Below are 16,179 nucleotides of genomic sequence, written 5' to 3'. Positions count from 1 at the left end.
CCCCGCCCCACGCCCCAGGCTCCGCCCCACGCCCCAGCCCGGTTCCTGCTGGTTAAAGGTGCACACCAGCCTGCAGGGGAGGCCCTGGACCGACGGCAGGACAATCTGCTGTCCAGGGAGCTGGACCCCGCCCGGGATCGGGTCTGGACAGCTTTGCTGCCTCTGGCCGGCCAGCACGAGCTCCCATGGCATGTGTCCCGAGGACCTGGCTGTCCAGGCGCCGTCTGCGGCTCTGCCTGACCCCTCCTCCCGCAGGGCTGGCAGACGCCGGAGAGGCACCGGGTGGCTCCCCGTGGGGACGCACCGCCCGGCTCGGTGGCCAGAGGGGACGACCTAAGGTGCCCACAGGGGCTGAGCAAGGCAGGCGACAGGTGGCTGCAGCCCGTGGGACAGAGACCTGGGAGAGAGGAGTGGGGGGCTCCAGGGGGGGACGGAGCGTCCAGCCAAGGGCGCAGGGGCCCAAGAAACGGTCCTAGAGGGACGGAGCAGCGCGGAAGTCACCGTCTAAGTCGCACCGGCCTGCAGAACTGTGGGCAAGGGTCGTTCTGCGGACCCCAGAGCGTTGTCACCCACCCCCAAACCCAAAGGACATCCCGAGCCCCTCCCTGTCCCCCGCCTGGTCCCTGGCAGCCAGCAACGCCCTGCGGACTTCCTGAGCTGGACGCTGTGTCCTGCAGCCCCGGCCTGGCCCACGGATCCGGCATCCCGGGGCCAGCGCCCTGCGCTCCGAGCCTCCTCCCGCTCCGCTTCCTAAAAATGCAACTTCTCGGCGACTCTTTGCTCAGCAACCGACTATTTCAGGGACGACTTGTGCCCAGACCGTGTTGGCTGACGGGTCCCAGATGTGGGCAGAGGACGCGGTCCCCTGGGGCCCGGTGCTCGAGGACCCCGGAGGCAGCATTCGCAGCCCTTCGCAGATGGACCGTGGGGGACCTCGGCCTCTCCTAGGAGATTTGGAAAGCCCCCAGGTCAGTGCAGAGCAGGGTCCCCCCTCTGGGCGCCCTGCAGGGCCGGCCACCCACACCTAGAGACAGGAGACTGCCCTCAGGCTGGCCAGCCTCCTGTGACCCGAGAAGCAGCTCTGACCCCAGAGGCAGTGGCTAATGCCCACCCACTAGGGGGCAGCAGGGGCCACGGACCCAACGCCCTCCCCAGGACCAGCTTCCTCCTGGGCCGCCTGCAATGTCTGAGCGCCACTGTACACGGGAAAACCCCAGGTTACGGACGTTGCTGACCAGGGTCTGTGGATTCTGGAAAAGCTGGGAATTGGAAGGTCCGGCATTTCTGACCTTGGACTTTGTGGACTAAGTGATTTAAGTACAGGAAGCTGGACTGCAAGGGAGGCTGCAGACTCTCCTGCGTCCCTCCTCGGGGACTCTGTGCCCCGCAAGGATCGGCAGGGCCTGCTCCGTTTATGTCTCCAAGACAAACCGACATTGGCCACCTGTCGACCAGCTCAGGAGGCCGAGGCAGGAGGATCGCGAGTTCAGAGCCAGCCTCAGCCAAAGCGAGGCCCTAAGCAACTCTGTGAGACCTTGTCCCTAAGTAAAATGCAAAATAGGGCTGGGGACGGGGCTCAGGGGTCGAGTGTCCCTGAGTTCAATCCCTGGTACCCCAAATAAATAAATAAACAATCATCAACTTCTCCCTCTGACCAGCAGTAGTGACAGAGGACAGACGGGTGCAGATGGTGGACACGAGGTCCAGGGGACAGTTCTATCAATGGCCCCCGGTGCTGACCCCACAGCTTCCTTCCCAGAAGCCCTGGACCTGCAGCCCTGCCTGGCCTCTGGGCACAGGCTCCGCCACCTTCCTCACACACCTCCTGTGACCTGCAGGGGACATGCAGGCGGGAAGTCATGTCTCTGAGAGGAGCCAGGTGACACTGAAGGGGGGACATCTGGGACCCCGACACAGACCGGGTCCCGGGACCCAGGGAGATGAGGACCCTTCCTCCAACCCTAAAATCTGCAAGAACAGGTTCCACTGAGAACCAGGCAGCAGGGGCCAGGGTGACTCAAAGTGGCCATGGCCATGGGGACTGGAGAGTTGGATGTCACCCTGCTGTCCGTCAAAGTCAGGAGGGGACCTGGGCGGGGCTCTCTGGAGACTTCCCTGGGACCCCAATAAAAGTGGAGGGCAGGAGGGGCACGCTGTCCCTGTCCTCTCTGAGAGGACCCCTCTGTCCCTTGAGAGTGTCCCCTGCCCCTTTCCTTCAATAAGCTCCTGCCTGTCACCCTGAGTGACAGCTCTGACGTCCAACAGGTTTGCAGCAATCGTGCTGGGGGGGGGGGGAGTCCCCACTCTGGGGACAGAGCACGTCTGTCCCTCGATGGCCACAGGTCAAGGAGCAACCCCAGGAACCAGGTCCCCGTGTCCCCCGCCCAGGGCCGCTGACGAAGACCCCCACCCTGGGGACCTGGGGACGAGGAAGAGGGGTGGGCCACCGAGCTCTGGGTCGCCTGGCCTGAGGTCGCCCTGTCCCCGGGGAGTCTCCCTAAGGAACCCGCAGCCGCGGATTTAATCGGCTTCGCCATTTGGAGGGAAACGACGAAGAGACGTAGAAACGGTGTCGTGAGACCCAGTGCGGAAGGCAGCCAGGGGACACACGGGACGCTCCTCTGTCCCCGGGTCCCCAGCCCCGCCCCCCGCCGCCGGCTTGATGGACAGCCTGGGCCCGAGCCGGCGAGCCTGTCCCTCAGCCGCCGACAGCGCCACCTGCCGGCAGATGCCGAGACAGCTCCGCCCCGGGTCCCGGGATGTCGCCATGGCGACCCGGTCCCCAAGGCTGTCCTGAGCACCCAGGGAGAAGGCAGAGAGGCTCCTCCCCAGGCCCGGCACGACCCTGCTGCCCAGTCCACGCACCGGCCCCTCTGGGAGCTGCCACCCAGAATCTCGCTCTCCCGTTTGCAAGAAGGTCCCCGTGACACCAGGTCATCCCCGGGAGACGGTGACACGGTCCTCGGAGCCACTCTAGGACCGTCTACCGGGGTCGCTTCCGTGCGGTCACAGTGACCCACAGGTTTCCCAGAGTGACCGCATGGACCTTCCCGGCTGGGTGGTGGTTCTCTGTGCTGTGCGCCTGAGGAGACCGAGCACCCTCTCTGGGCCCCACCTGCAGGGCGGCCCCTGGCTGGCCTCAGTGCTGCAGGGTGTCCCCTGGCGTCACCCTGTCTGTTGCCACACGCTTCCCCTCTGTCTTGTGGCCCTCTTCTCTCTCTTTCCCATAAGGACACCTGTGTGACCAGAAGCCCCGTCCCCGTCCCCAGAACCAGGCTGGCGGAGCCCCAAGGGGAAGTGGGTGAGGAATCGGCAGGGACGTCACTGTCCCCTCCTCTGGGTCTTCTGCCCGTGTCCCTGTATCCACAGGAGCTGAGCTGCCCGGGTGTCCCCGTGGGGGTACGTGAGGTGACATGAGGAGGACAGAGGCAGAGAGGACCGTCCCCGGCAGGCGCCGCTCATGGGGGTCGCTGGTGGCCACAGGGGTCAACCAGGGCGGCTGGGACGAGGACCCAGGCCCTGTCCCCGGTGTGTCCCCTGCTGGGCTGTCAGCTCTGTCAGGACGTGAGCAGGACACTGCGCCCCACCGGGGACCTCGGACGACAGGGGACCTGCCCACGGTCACGGCAGAGCTGGGCTCCTGCCCGGTCCCTCAGCCCGGGGACGTCGCCCTGTGCAAGGAAGACACACAGCCACGACGGTGGCTGTCCCCCCCCCCCCCGTCACACGAGCAGAGACCAGGGAGGGACACACGTCTCTTTATTGTCCTCGGGTCCCAAGGTGGCCAGCTCAGGGCCGCGCCTTGGTGGCCAAGATGGCATCGTGGACGCCGCCCGTCCTGCGCAGCGCAAAGCCCCCGAAGCCGGCGGCCGCCAGCAGCGCGCGGAACTGGGCGGCCGTCCTCTCACGGCCCTCGGCCTGCAGCAGCATGTTGAGCGAGCCCAGCAGCGTGGCCAGCGGGCCCCGGCCGTCCGCGTCCAGCACGCGCTCCACCACCAGGACGCCGCCACCTGGGGGACAAGCCACTGTCCCCGGGCCCCGGAACGTGCCCAGGGCCCGGGGCCACAAGGACGGGTGACCTCAGGGGACAGCTGGGCACTGTCCCCAGGACACACAGAGGCTGTGTCCAGGACCCAAGGGCCACCAGGACGGGTGACCTCAGGGGACAGCTGGGCACTGTCCCCAGGACACAGAGAACGTGCCCAGGACCCGGGGCCACCAGGACGGTGACCTCAGGGAACAGCTGGGCACTGTCCCCAGGACACACAGAGGCTGTGTCCAGGACCCAAGGGCCACCAGGACGGGTGACCTCAGGGGACAGCTGGGCACTGTCCCCATGACACAGAGAACGTGCCCAGGACACGAGGGCCACCAGGACGGTGACCTCAGGGGACAGCTGGGCACTGTCCCCATGACACAGAGAACATGCCCAGGGCCCGGGGCCACCAGGACTGGTGACCTCAGGGGACAGCTGGGCACTGTCCCCAGGACACCCAGAGGCTGTGTCCAGGACCCAATGGCCACCAGGATGGGTGGCCTTAGGGAACAGCTGGGCACTGTCCCCATGACACAGAGAATGTGCCCAGGGCCCGGGGACACCAGGACGGTGACCTCAGGGGACAACTGGGCACTGTCCCCATGACACAGAGAATGTGTCCAGGACCCAGGGCCACCAGGATGGGTGACCTCAGGGGACAGCTGGGCACTGTCCCCAGGACACCCAGAGGCTGTGTCCAGGACCCGAGGGCCACCAGGACGGTGACCTCAGGGGACAACTGGGCACTGTCCCCATGACACAGAGAACGTGCCCAGGACCCAGGGGTCACCAGGATGGGTCACCTTAGGGAACAGCTGGGCACTGTCCCCAGGGCCCAGAGGCCGTGCTCAGGTCCCAAGGGTCACCAGGACGGTGGCCTCAGAGCAGAGCGGGGCAGTGTCCCCGTCCCATGGAGGAGTCCGCTGACACGTGACGGACTGTGGCCCATGAGGAGTCCCCGGCTTCTCCCTGATTAGGTGGCTCTAGTGTCCGATGGCCCTCGAGGCCAGTCTGGCTGTGACCACTCCTCTGGGAGGACAGCCTGCAGGACGTCCCCACCCCCGTCACAGGAGGCCCGCGCCCCGCCCTGTCCCCTACCGGGCCTGCAGGCGTGGTGGACCCTGGCCAGCAGCCGGGAGCACTTCTCGTCTGACCAGTCGTGCAGGACCCTGGCCAGGATGTAGAGGTCGGCCTCGGGAAGGGGGTCTTCAAAGAAGTCCCCTGCAACACACAGGAGGGTCCCGTCCAGCCGGCGTTCACAGTGACCAGCAGGTCCAGCCCTGCAGAGGCGGACCCTGGGCAGCCCGGGTGACCGTCTCCCAGTGCAACCGGGGACACAGGCGATGGCCACAGAGCCCCAGACGCGGCCCCAGCGGCTGCCACTGAGAAGCTGTCCTGAGCCTGCTGCCCGTCAGGGCCCCTCCGAGCTGACCAAGGGACGCCCAGGGACAGCTCGCAGCCTGTACGGCGTCCAGCACTCGACTCTCAAAATCTTACTTTTTCCTGACAAATCCACAGGCGCCATCTCGGGAGGACACCTCGGAGCGGCCACCTGTGTCCAGCCCTGACCCTGGGCTGGCCGCGCCCTGCACCCGAGCCAGAGCGCGGGCCTTGGCCGGCTTCCTGGAGGCCCAGCCGAGGACGTCCAGGGGTCTGTGTGGTCCCTCCCTGGGGACCCGGGGCCACCCTGGACATTAACAGCGTCCCCCGGGGGCACAGATGATGGACAGCCCCCCCCAGGCCTGGCGGGCACCCGCCGTGCAGACTGGACGCCGCCTGCCACTGTCGCCCGCAGTGACCGTCTCCTTGGGAAGAGCCCACAGGCTGGACGCCCGATGGCCGCGCCCTGCACGAGTGGACGCGAGCTGTCCATAAGACTTGGTTTCCCTCTCTGTCCTCGGCTGACCCTGAGGACGCGGCAGGAGAGCGTGACCCGCGGGGACGGCGGTTGGCGCTGCCTAGGTCCCGGGCGCAGAGGAGGTGGGACGGACGCCGCTCGGGACAGTCACCAAAACGTGGGGCTTGGGGACTTCCGATGACACGGGATGAGGGGACCTGGAGGGTCCGTGCGCCAGGTCACGTGGGCCCCCCGGGCGTCCCCAGGACTGTGTCCCGCGACACCTACCTTCACGGAAGCCAACCTGCCCTTCCGTCTGCAGCGGGAGGTGGGCCCTCGCCGTCTGGACCACCTCGGGGACCTCGAGCACGGTGACGTGGCACCCGGGGTACACACAGGCGCACTCCTGGGCCAGAGCCCCGGCCCCACCTGGAAGTGACCACAGGCGTCAGGGGGACAGCGTCCAGGGCTGCGGATCACCCAGTGTGGCCACCCCAGGTCCAGGCTGGACACGGTGCTCCCCACCCACGAGCCCCCGGTGCAGGTGGCCCTCTCGGCTGGGACGCCAGGCCTCGACCTTCGGCACAGCCTTTGACTTAACTGTGTCCCCTGGGCCAGCGCTGCTGCCCAGCCAGGGATGGACGGCGGCCACTGTGCTCTGACACCGGTAGCCACCGGGGACGGTGTCCCGTGCAGCAGCTACTGTCCCTGACCCACGGACACACAGACAAAGATGGGCCCAGGGAGCTGAGGACCATGGAGCGTGCCCAGCGTCACGCACTGAGCAACAGGCACAGCCGCTTGGGGACCCTTTCTTGGCGCAGAGCCAGGTGTCCCAGCGGTGGCTCTGATGCCCGGGGACGGTGAGGACGGGATGCTTGGGCCTCGGTTCCCGTGTCTCTCGGGGACCTTCCTCAGCCTGTGGAACGGGCCCTGCATGTGGCCCTTGGATCTGGGCTGGACCGGGCCATCTGTCACTGTCACAGAGTGCCTGAGGCAGGGCGCGGGTAAAGAATTGGAAAAAAAGGTTTTGTTGTTTTTATGCTGAGCCAGGGCCTCACTGAGTGGCTTGGGCCTCTCTGAGTGATGAGCTTTGAACCCGCGATCCTCCTGCCCCGGCCTCCTGCCCTCCGGGAGGACAGGCTCGGGCTGAGGGACACCACGTCTGTCCCCGGGAGGCCCATGGACCAGCGGCACGCCCAAAGCTTGTGAGGAGAGCCATTCCCAGGACCCTGTGGGTGGCCCCAGGGTGGCCCACGGCCCGAGTCTCCAAGGGCCATTGAGAACCACAGATCCACCCGGGCACCCTCCATTAGCACGGCCAGAGGGCCCTGGTGGAAATCAAGATGGCGCACGGGGTGTGGAGGCCACTCGGGGTGTGGAGGCCAAGATGGTGCGTGGGATATAAAAACCAAGATGGTGCACGGGGTGTGGAGGCCAAGATGGTGCACAGCTGTGGAGGCCACTCGGGGTGTGGAGGCCAAGATGGTGCGTGGGATGTAAAAACCAAGATGGCGCACGGGGTGTGGAGGCCAAGATGGTGCACAGGGTGTGGAGGCCACTTGGGGTGTGGAAGCCAAGATGGTGCGTGGGATGTAAAAACCAAGATGGCGCACGGGGTGTGGAGGCCATGACGGTGCACAGGGTGTGGAGGCCACTCGGGGTGTGGAGGCCAAGATGGTGCGTGGGATGTAAAAACCAAGATGGCGCACGGGGTGTGGAGGCCACGATGGTGCACAGGGTGTGGAGGCCACTCGGGGCGTGGAGGCCAAGATGGTGCGTGGGATGTAAAAACCAAGATGGCGCAGGGGGTGTGGAGGCCAGGATGGTGCACAGCTGTGGAGGCCGGGATGGTGCACGGGGTGGTCCCCAGGATGGTGCACAGGCTGCGCACTGTCCCCAGTGGGTCTTCCGTTCAGTCTGACTGGCGCTCTCAGAGCGAGGGCCCGAGGCTCCGACAGGCAGGGAAGGGAGGGACTGTCCATCCGGGGCGTGGTCTTCCTGCCCATGGCCGTCCCCAGGGGACGAGAGTGTCCTGCGTGGAGCCCCCCCTGAGCCCCGAGGAGCTCGCCGTGTTCTATGTCCGCGTTCCCTGAAGGCCCGAGGCTCCCTGCTCCGAACGCGGAGGTCCAGGGAGAGCTCCGGCTCCCTGCGGCCACGGATGGGCAGCCGGCGGCCAGCGGGTTTGCGGTGCGGGTTCCCCAGATGAGGGAGCCTGGCAGGCCCTGGGGCTAGTCTGCTTCCCCACTGTCCCTGCAGGCCACGGTCAGAGGCTGGGTCCCCAGCCTGGAGCTGTCGGGAGGTGGCCGCACCTAGTGGGGACCTGAGGTCACTGGACCAGTGTGCTGCAGGGTCACTGGGACCCCAGGCTCATCCTCTTCTCTTTCTCCTCTGCCACAGGCGCCCGCCGTCATGTGCGGCTGCCCCAAGGCCCCAGCCTCCAAGACGGGGACCCAGAGTTGACTTTTCTCTTGACCAGTCGGATGTCTCCGGCCTGCGTTGCAGCGGCCAGAAGCTGAGTGTCACAGGGCCACACGGGGAGGCACTGGGTGGCCCACCGTGCACCGCTGACCCTGGTGGGCAGGCGGGGACTGGCTAGTTGGGAGAGTCTGAGTGACAGTCTGGCGGAGAACGTCCCTAGTTGTTTAGTCCGTGACCCTGGGCGGCAGAGGGAGTGGACACTGGCTTGGAGGGTGTCCACCTATAAGAGGAGGCTGGGTGTGTGCCCAGGAGGGACTGGCCTTCGCAGGACGGTCAGGTCAGTGTTACGGTGCAGACATCGGGGTCCCCTAAAGCTCACGGGAGACCCTTCAAGACGGTCTACAGGGGAGACGGCTGGGTTGTGAGAGGTGTAGACTCATAGTGGATTAATCCACTTGGATGGACTCCCTGGGTGGTGACTGCAGCAGGTGGGGGGTGGCTGGAGGAGGGGGTCCCTGGGCTGTGCCTTTGGGGTCTCTGTCCTGTCCCTGGTGAGCAGAGCTCTCTCTGCTCCCTGGTGCCCTGTCCTGAGCTGCCCTCCTCCTCCAGGCCCTGCCGCCATCTTGTTCTGCTCCCCTTGGCCCAGAGCCATGGAGTCGGCCACCAGGGACTGGACCTCGGACACCGTGAGCTCCAGAGAGACTCTTCCGCCTCTGATTGTTCTTGTTGGGTCTTTTGGGCACAGTGACACCCAAGCTACCTGAAGGAGCTTCCCTCCCTACTTGTAGGAACTGACCAGTCCTGGGATTGGCAGCCCCTCAGGTCACTGGGACCCCAGTCTCTTCCTCTTCCTCTGCAAGACCCCAGGCTTCAGAACGTCCCCTGAAATCCGTGGTGAATACTCTCCCCGGACACAGCAGGAAGGACAGTGCCCGCGTCCGAGGACACTCACCCCCGAGGTCGCAGATGCGATGGAACGGGGACAGGTCGAAGGCGGTCAGCACCCGCCGCCCGTCGACGCTCCAGATCTCCTGCAGGCCTCGCGTGAACTGCAGCCGCTCGGCCGGGGACCTGGGTGCGGGACGGCGCTGGTCAGGCTCAGACAGAGGGTCCGCACCTACACCTCGCAGGGTGACGCAGCACCCGGACCCCAGGACTGGACGCGGGCAGCCCTGGTGCGGCCACCAGGTGCCAGCTCCGGGAAGCTGGAGGGGCCTCGGCGCCCGCTACGGTCCCCTGCAGGACCTGCCACGGGGCCTTTTCCTGTTGGAAGAGGGGTCCCCAGGGTCCCTCAGGGGAGGTGAGGGCAGCGCCTACCCGCCCCCCCAGGGCCCAGAGGGAGGACAGACAGGACTGGAGGGGACAGGGCAGGAGGGGACGGGGTCCTGCCCAGAGCTCTGGGGTCCCTGGGGCTGTGCAGAGGCCTCTCGGTGGCTTTGCTTCCCAGAGGGAGGGGACAGAATGGAGGGAGGGAGGGACGGGAAGAGAAGCCGGGCACACGGCCATCGAAGGGCCACTGTCCTACAGTCTGACCCCAGGCGAGGTGTCCCTCGAAGGGCCACTGTACCACGCCTGGACACCAGAGCTTCCCCAGCGGCTGGTCCCCGTCCCAGTGTGAGCCAAGTCAGGGCGGGGACGGGCAGCTCTGGGGACCTGGGACCCCACGTCCACTTTCTGCTGGGCTTGGGTGCCTGAGCCTGGACGGAGGGCAGACGGCCCCTCTCAGGACCAGATCTGTGCCCTCGGGGACGGGGACGGGGACAGGGCAGTGGGAGGGCGTGCTGTTCGTGACACCTCGGGTGCCCCTGTGCGTCGTCCCTCCAGGTGCAGGGGACCTGAGGAAGGACCGTCAGTCGGCTGGGGCTCTCACCTGTAGATGGCCGAGAACAGGTCCCCCGCGGGGACCCCGAAGGCCCTCTGGTACTGGTTGCTGCCCTGTCTGAGGAGCAGGAAGGTGTCGTCACCCCTCGGACATTGTGAGCATCCGCGGCAGCACCCAGAGGTGCCCTGTCCCCTCACCCTGTGTCCCATGTGCAGCACACACTGTCCTGTGGGAGGCCCCGCCGGTCCCCCTGCAGAGCTGACCACTGCTTCTCCGGTGCAGCTCTCCGGTGGCCCAGCATCTGGGCACAGGCTCAGCCCCCCCCCCCTTGCAGGGCCCCTGGTCCACCACACCCGGGCGCAGCGTGGACAGCTCCCCTGCTGGCCACCAGCACCTGCCCCTCCCCGGGGGTCATCGCCCCAGCCCCGGCCCCACCCCGGGGACGGCTGAGGCCCGCCCACCTCACGGCGTCGGCCAGGTGAGTCCAGCAGCGGTAGGTAGTGCTGCCCAGGTACCGGAGCATGGCGCGCTGGCCCGTGGGGCTGCGGCTGGTGAGGTAGGCGCGGGCCAGCTCCGAGTTCGCGTACCGGGCTGGACAGGCGGGGAGGGCGGGGACCCGTCAGTGGACGTCACGGCGGCGTGGCGTCCCCAGCGCTGGGCACGCGACCTCCACACGACGCCCCGGGGCAGCCCTGCGGGGGCTCCTCACTCCTGTGCGCTCGGCCAGGGCGGACTGCGCGCAGGGTCCCCGCGGGGAGGGCGCAGTGCGCACAGGGTCCCCCTGGGTGAGGGCGCAGTGCGCGCAGGGACCCCGTGGGGAGGGCGCAGTGGGCGCAGAGTCCCCGTGGGTGAGGGCGCAGTGGGCGCAGAGTCCCCCTAGGTGAGGGCGCAGTGCGCGCAGAGTCCCCCTGGGTGAGGGCGCAGTGCGGGCAGGGTCCCCCTGGGTGAGGACGCAGTGCGGGCAGAGTCCCCGTGGGGAGGGCGCAGTGCGGGCAGGGACCAAGCGCCACCTGCTCTGCGCCCTTCCCATAACGTAGGCTCGAGGGGCGAGTCCCGGCTCCAAGAAGGGGCGGCTGCCCTGTCCCCCGGGGTTCTCTCAGGGCCCCCCCAGTGACCCTTGGAACAGGGCACGGGCTCTCCCTAAGTCCAGGGGGTGGGGTGGCCCGGGGTCGCCCGACCCTGAGCAGTACGGGGACACGTGGTGGATGCCGCAGGTCAGAGGTACACACCTCGGGGTCAGCGCCCAGAGGACCACAGGGACCTGGTTCTGCATTCGCAGTGCCCCTCAGCGGAGGGACACGGGCCTGCCCCTTCCCGGTTCCCGTCACTGTGACCAAGAACCATAGAAAACCAACTGAAAAAACACGAAACTGTACTTTTTTGGCTCTTGGTCACTTGTAGTGACCATCGGGTCTGTGGCCAGGCAGGGCCTCATGGCAGGAGGACGTGGTGGACCACAGCGGCTCTGCTCTAGGTGGCCAGGAATCAGGCAGAGAGAAACCGAGGAAGAGACTGGGGTCCCAGTGTTTCCCTGGAGGCCACGCCCCCCGTGACCTCACCTCCCGCTAGGCTCCACCTCTTAAAGGCCCACCGCCTCCCAAGGGCAAACCGAGAAGAGCCGCAAGCCCTTCAGCGCCCCTGGTGGGCGGGGAGCAGCTGTCCACGGCGACCCGCTGGCAAACGTGGCGGCTGGCCCTCTCGCCCTCCCCCACGATGGCAGCTCACCCGTCCCCCCGTGGGTGTCCACGTCCAGCAGCCGCAGGGGCACACAGGCTTCCAGCAGCAGCTCTGTCCCCCGGGGGCTGGCGCCCAGGCCTTCGGAGATGGCCGCCACGTCCAGGGGCCCCGGGGCCTCGGCCAGCAGGTCGAAGAGGCCCAGCTCGCAGGCGGCGAAGAGAACCTGCGGAAAGGCCAGGGTGTCCTGGTGACCGGGGGCGTCCTGGTGACCGGCCGGGGGTCACCCACAGCGCTGGGTCCCCGAGGCCCCGATTCTGATTCCCTTGGTGACGGGGACTATTGCCACTGGACTCTGCTCTGAGAGGAGGTGGCACGGGTCGGGGTCCTGGGTGACCTTGTGGGCCATCCGCTGACGTCATCCTGAGGGCAGGAGCCGGCCCAGGAGGCCCCCGGAATCGGGATGAGACGTCCAAGAGTGGACACAGGGGGGTGGCCAGGGCTGGGCAGGCGGTGGACACGGCCCGGGGTGCCTTGCGGAGGAGGGAGAAGTCTGACTCCTTTGTTACTGTGTTTTATTTCTGTCACTCGGACGGGACGCACTGTGACACCATGACAGACTCCCCGAATCCAAGCGGGCAGCTGGACGTGGGTGTCGCTCGAGCCGCTCGGGAGGCCGGGGCAGGAGGAGGGCGAGTTGGAGGCCAGCCTCCGGAATCAGACCCTGAACTAATGAATACAGAGGGCTGCGGGCGCGCTCAGTGGAGGGCGTCCCTGGGTTCCAGCCCAGTGACCCCAGCCAAGGTGGCCGCTTCTCAGATTCAACGTAGAACTGTCATATGACAGAGCATGACTCCAAAAGAATGAGAAGCAGGGGTCCAAGGCTGTCTGTGTAGGAGAGTGGCCACCTGGGTCCCAGAGCCCAGAGGGAGGAGCGGCCCAAGTGGCCACCAAGGGAGAAAACAGACACAATGTGGCCATCTGCACGGTGGAATAGTGTTCAGCCATGAAAAAGGAAGGAAGCCCCCGTTCAGGCTACGACATCTCAACCTTGGAAACAGGTCAAACGGAAAAAGAGACGTCCCCAAGACTAGGAGGGGACAGTGCCACCTCTGTGGAGCATCTGAGCAGGTGGGTCCCTAGGACACAGGTGCCTGTCCGTAGGGAGTCGAGAGGCGCTGCGCCACATGGACCCACCGCGTCCCACGACTCGGGTCAACCCTCTCTCCCTCCTGCGCTGGCCGACCCTCTGCCCGTGACACCGAGGTCATGTCCTCCCTCCCTCCTTTTGGGGGGTGGGGACGGCGCCCCGGGGTGCTTAGCCACCTCCCAGGTCTCTCTGGTCTGACTTAGAGGCAGGGCCTTGCTGAGTTGCTGAGGCTGGCCTCCACCTTGCGGTCCTTGTGCCTCAGCCTCCAGGGCCGCTGGGTCACGGCGTGCGCCCCTGTGCCCAGCAGAGGGCAGCATGACGACGACACTATTGTGAACCTGCCCGCTGTGTTTTCATGACGATGACAGTAATGGACCCACAGCCCTGACAGTTCCCTGTCCCTGCAGTCCCCTCCGGGTGGCCCTCACTGGTGGCCTGCTGTGTCCCCGGGTCTCCTGCTGTCCTCTGGGGGCGGCACCAGCTGCTGGCTTTGCGAGGCTGCCCTGGCCTCCTCCTGTTCAGGAGGCTGGAGGCCGTCCTGTGGACGCCCGAGACCTGGGGGCGTCCTGTGGGGGCAGCTGTAGTGACCACGCGAGCCCCGTGTCCAGCTGGTTCTCTCGAGGTCGCGTGATCCTCCCGGTGGTCAGAGGGTCGGGTCGGGAGCTGGGGCCCAGTCAGCTGCTCCGGCCACCTGCTCTGTTGAGCGGGCGCCAGGGGCGCTGGGGGACGCGGCCCGACCTCGTACTCAGTGCGATCTGGCTGGGGGTGGGCGGGCGCTGAGACCGCGGGGCGGAGCCCCCTGTTCTGCCAACTGGGCCCCCTCCTGGCCGCCAGGTGGGCTGGTCCTTGTCCTCTGGGGTCTCACTGACTGGCTGCCCGGGACGGGCCGTGACCTCTGTCCCAGGGATGGACCGCGTCCCCCCCCCTGAGCTGCCCGCCCCCTCTCTGTTGGGTCCTGCTGGGGGGTGACTTCTCCTCTGGGGACCCTGCATGGCCAAGGCTCTGTCACGGGGGCTGCCCCGTCACCCTGGGCGTGAGCTGATGACGTCCTGCTGGAGGGGGCTGTGTCGCTGACGTCCTCCGTGGGGACGTCTTACCGCCCTGCGTTGCCCTGCGGACCTTGTGCGCGGGGACGGCTCTTAACTGGGCTCCTCTCGGGGCCTGGGCGTCCTGGGGAGGGGCTGCCCGTGCAGGGTGACCCTTGCTGCTCACTAACGTCACACGGTGTCCCCTCTGGTGACCACATTCTTCTCCTGGGACTCGGGACCCACCTGGGAGCAGAGGGGCAGGGGGCAGCCCCGGCTGCCGGGTCCTCCCTAGGAGGGCGAGGGACCAGGGACGGACAGACAGACAGGGAGGACACGGCGCCCTGCGGGCAGAGGCTCCCGGCTCTCAGGTGACCGCTGCAGAGCCCTAGGGTCTGACCGGGCAGGGGACCAGGACAGCCGTGAGCGTGGGTGGAGGACAAGCTCCGTCTGAGCTGTCCCTGAGCTGACCCTGAGCTGACCCCGGGACCAGCCGCCCTTGCACCTGCAGCGGCAGGCACCGAGCCCGAGCAGAGGACCAGAACCTTCCCTGACCAGAGCCGCCGCTCGAGAGGAGCTGCCCAGGCCTGGACAGGGTGGCCCCCACAGCACCGAGGGCCGGGGGAGGGGAGCTGTCATTCATTTGGGGGGCACTGGGGACGGACCTCGGGGACCTGCGACCCTGAGCCCCCTCCCCAGCCCTGTGTGGCATTTTATTTAGAGACAGGGCCTCGCTGTGGCCCAGGCTGGTCTGACCTCGCCAGCCTCCTGCCTCGGCCTCCTGCCTCGGCCACAGGCGAGCGCCACGTGCCCGGCTGGTCCTCAGCTTCAAGGCCACCCTCCTGCAACTCCATGGGAGGTCCCCACGGGCCCTGGGCGGTGACCAGCTCTTCCTTGGGCCATGCGGGAGGCGCAGCGCGTCCCACCCCCACCGTGGCCCCGCGGGCTCCTACCTGGGACACCATGAAGCCGTGCGCGTGCTCCTGCAGGAGGCGGAAGGCGGGGTCCAGCGCGGAGCCCATGGTCCCGTCTGAGCCCCTGGTCGTTGCTCCAGGGAGCGCCGGCCCCGTGCGGGCGCCAGCTGGGGACCCTCGCCGCTCGGCAGGCGCCTGAGCCCGGGACAGACTCCCCAGGAACCAGGCCTTATGTAGGGATCACGGGGCGGAGGGGGCCGGCCATCTGCTCTCTGCCCGGGTGGCACACGGCCCTGCGGTCGCCAGGGGAACAGCAGGACGCAGCCTCGGCCGTCAGCACACAGAGGACACCAAGATGCTCCCCGGCCGTCACCGGGGTCACGGGGCTCCCAGGCCCTGGCCTCCTTCCAAAGGGAAGGGCAGGTTCCGGTTGTCCCGGGGGATCCAGGGGCTGAGGCCCAGCAGAGAGCCTCCCGCCCAGCCCCAGGGGGCGACGGCCCCGGGACCAGGGTCCCCGCCGAGCTGCTCACAGGCTCCAGGTGGAAGCTGGGCGTGGCCGGCTCACACCTGAACCCAGCAACTCGGGAGGCTGTGGGAAGAGGCCGCCGAGTCGGAGGCCAGCCTCAGCAGCTCAGCGAGGCCACTTGGCGAGACCCAGCCTCAACCCAAGTGAAGGAAAGGGCCGGGATGAGTTTCTCCCCCGCCCACCCCCCACAGACAGACAGGGCTGCCCCTGGGCGCATTCCCCTCCGTCACCCGGAACCGAGCGGTGACCGTGGCCGTCCTCTAAGGGGGCAGCGTGTGCCCAGGGTCCTCTCAGGCCAGGACGGGGCTCTGAGGCTGGGAACCTGAGGGGGTCCTGCAGCCGGGACCCCAGCAGCCCCCGTGGCTGAGGGACGGCTGCGTTTTCTAACGCCCGACGTGAGCAGGAGGACGCGGAAAGGGGCTCGGGGTGGCTGTCACCTGTCACAGGACGCGAAGGCACCGTAAGGCGTGGACAGAAACGTCCCCGCTGTCCCTCATGATGGGCGGCACAGCTGGCCTGGCCAGGCCTCCCGGAGGGGACCGGGGAGTGTGCGGGGCCCCTGAGACGACCCTGCAGCGCTGGGCGGAGCTGAGGCCGGGTGGGTGGCCACGGAGGCCCAGCGCGGGCCCCAAGGCCAGGGTCCAGCTCCCGGACCCACAGGCCCAGGCACGGGGACCCCAGGGCCTGCAGACTGTCCCCAGGGCCTGCAGACTGTCCCCAGGGCCTGCAGCGTGCAGCGGGTGGCAGGGGGTCGGAGCCGGAGACGAGCCGCCG

The 16,179-nt window shown here is 67.6% G+C and overlaps 1 protein-coding gene across 1 annotated transcript; it reads right to left on the bottom strand.

The window, feature by feature from the left end:
• Positions 1-3,789: 3,789 nt before the first annotated feature.
• LOC139703329 (acetylserotonin O-methyltransferase-like) lies at positions 3,790-14,987 on the bottom strand. The gene is made up of 8 exons (XM_071606650.1): positions 14,919-14,987; positions 11,842-12,016; positions 10,578-10,707; positions 10,165-10,233; positions 9,247-9,365; positions 6,162-6,302; positions 5,135-5,257; positions 3,790-4,010 (listed from the first exon to the last, which is right to left on the bottom strand). The coding sequence occupies exons 1-8, from the start codon at positions 14,985-14,987 to the stop codon at positions 3,790-3,792; spliced, it is 1,047 nt and encodes a 348-aa protein (XP_071462751.1).
• Positions 14,988-16,179: the final 1,192 nt, after the last annotated feature.

This window comes from Marmota flaviventris, chromosome X (assembly GCF_047511675.1).
Source record: "Marmota flaviventris isolate mMarFla1 chromosome X, mMarFla1.hap1, whole genome shotgun sequence".
Taxonomy (NCBI): Eukaryota; Metazoa; Chordata; class Mammalia; order Rodentia; family Sciuridae; genus Marmota; species Marmota flaviventris.
The sequence above is the reverse complement of the archived record's forward strand: the minus strand, read 5'-3'. Positions and strand labels throughout refer to the sequence as shown.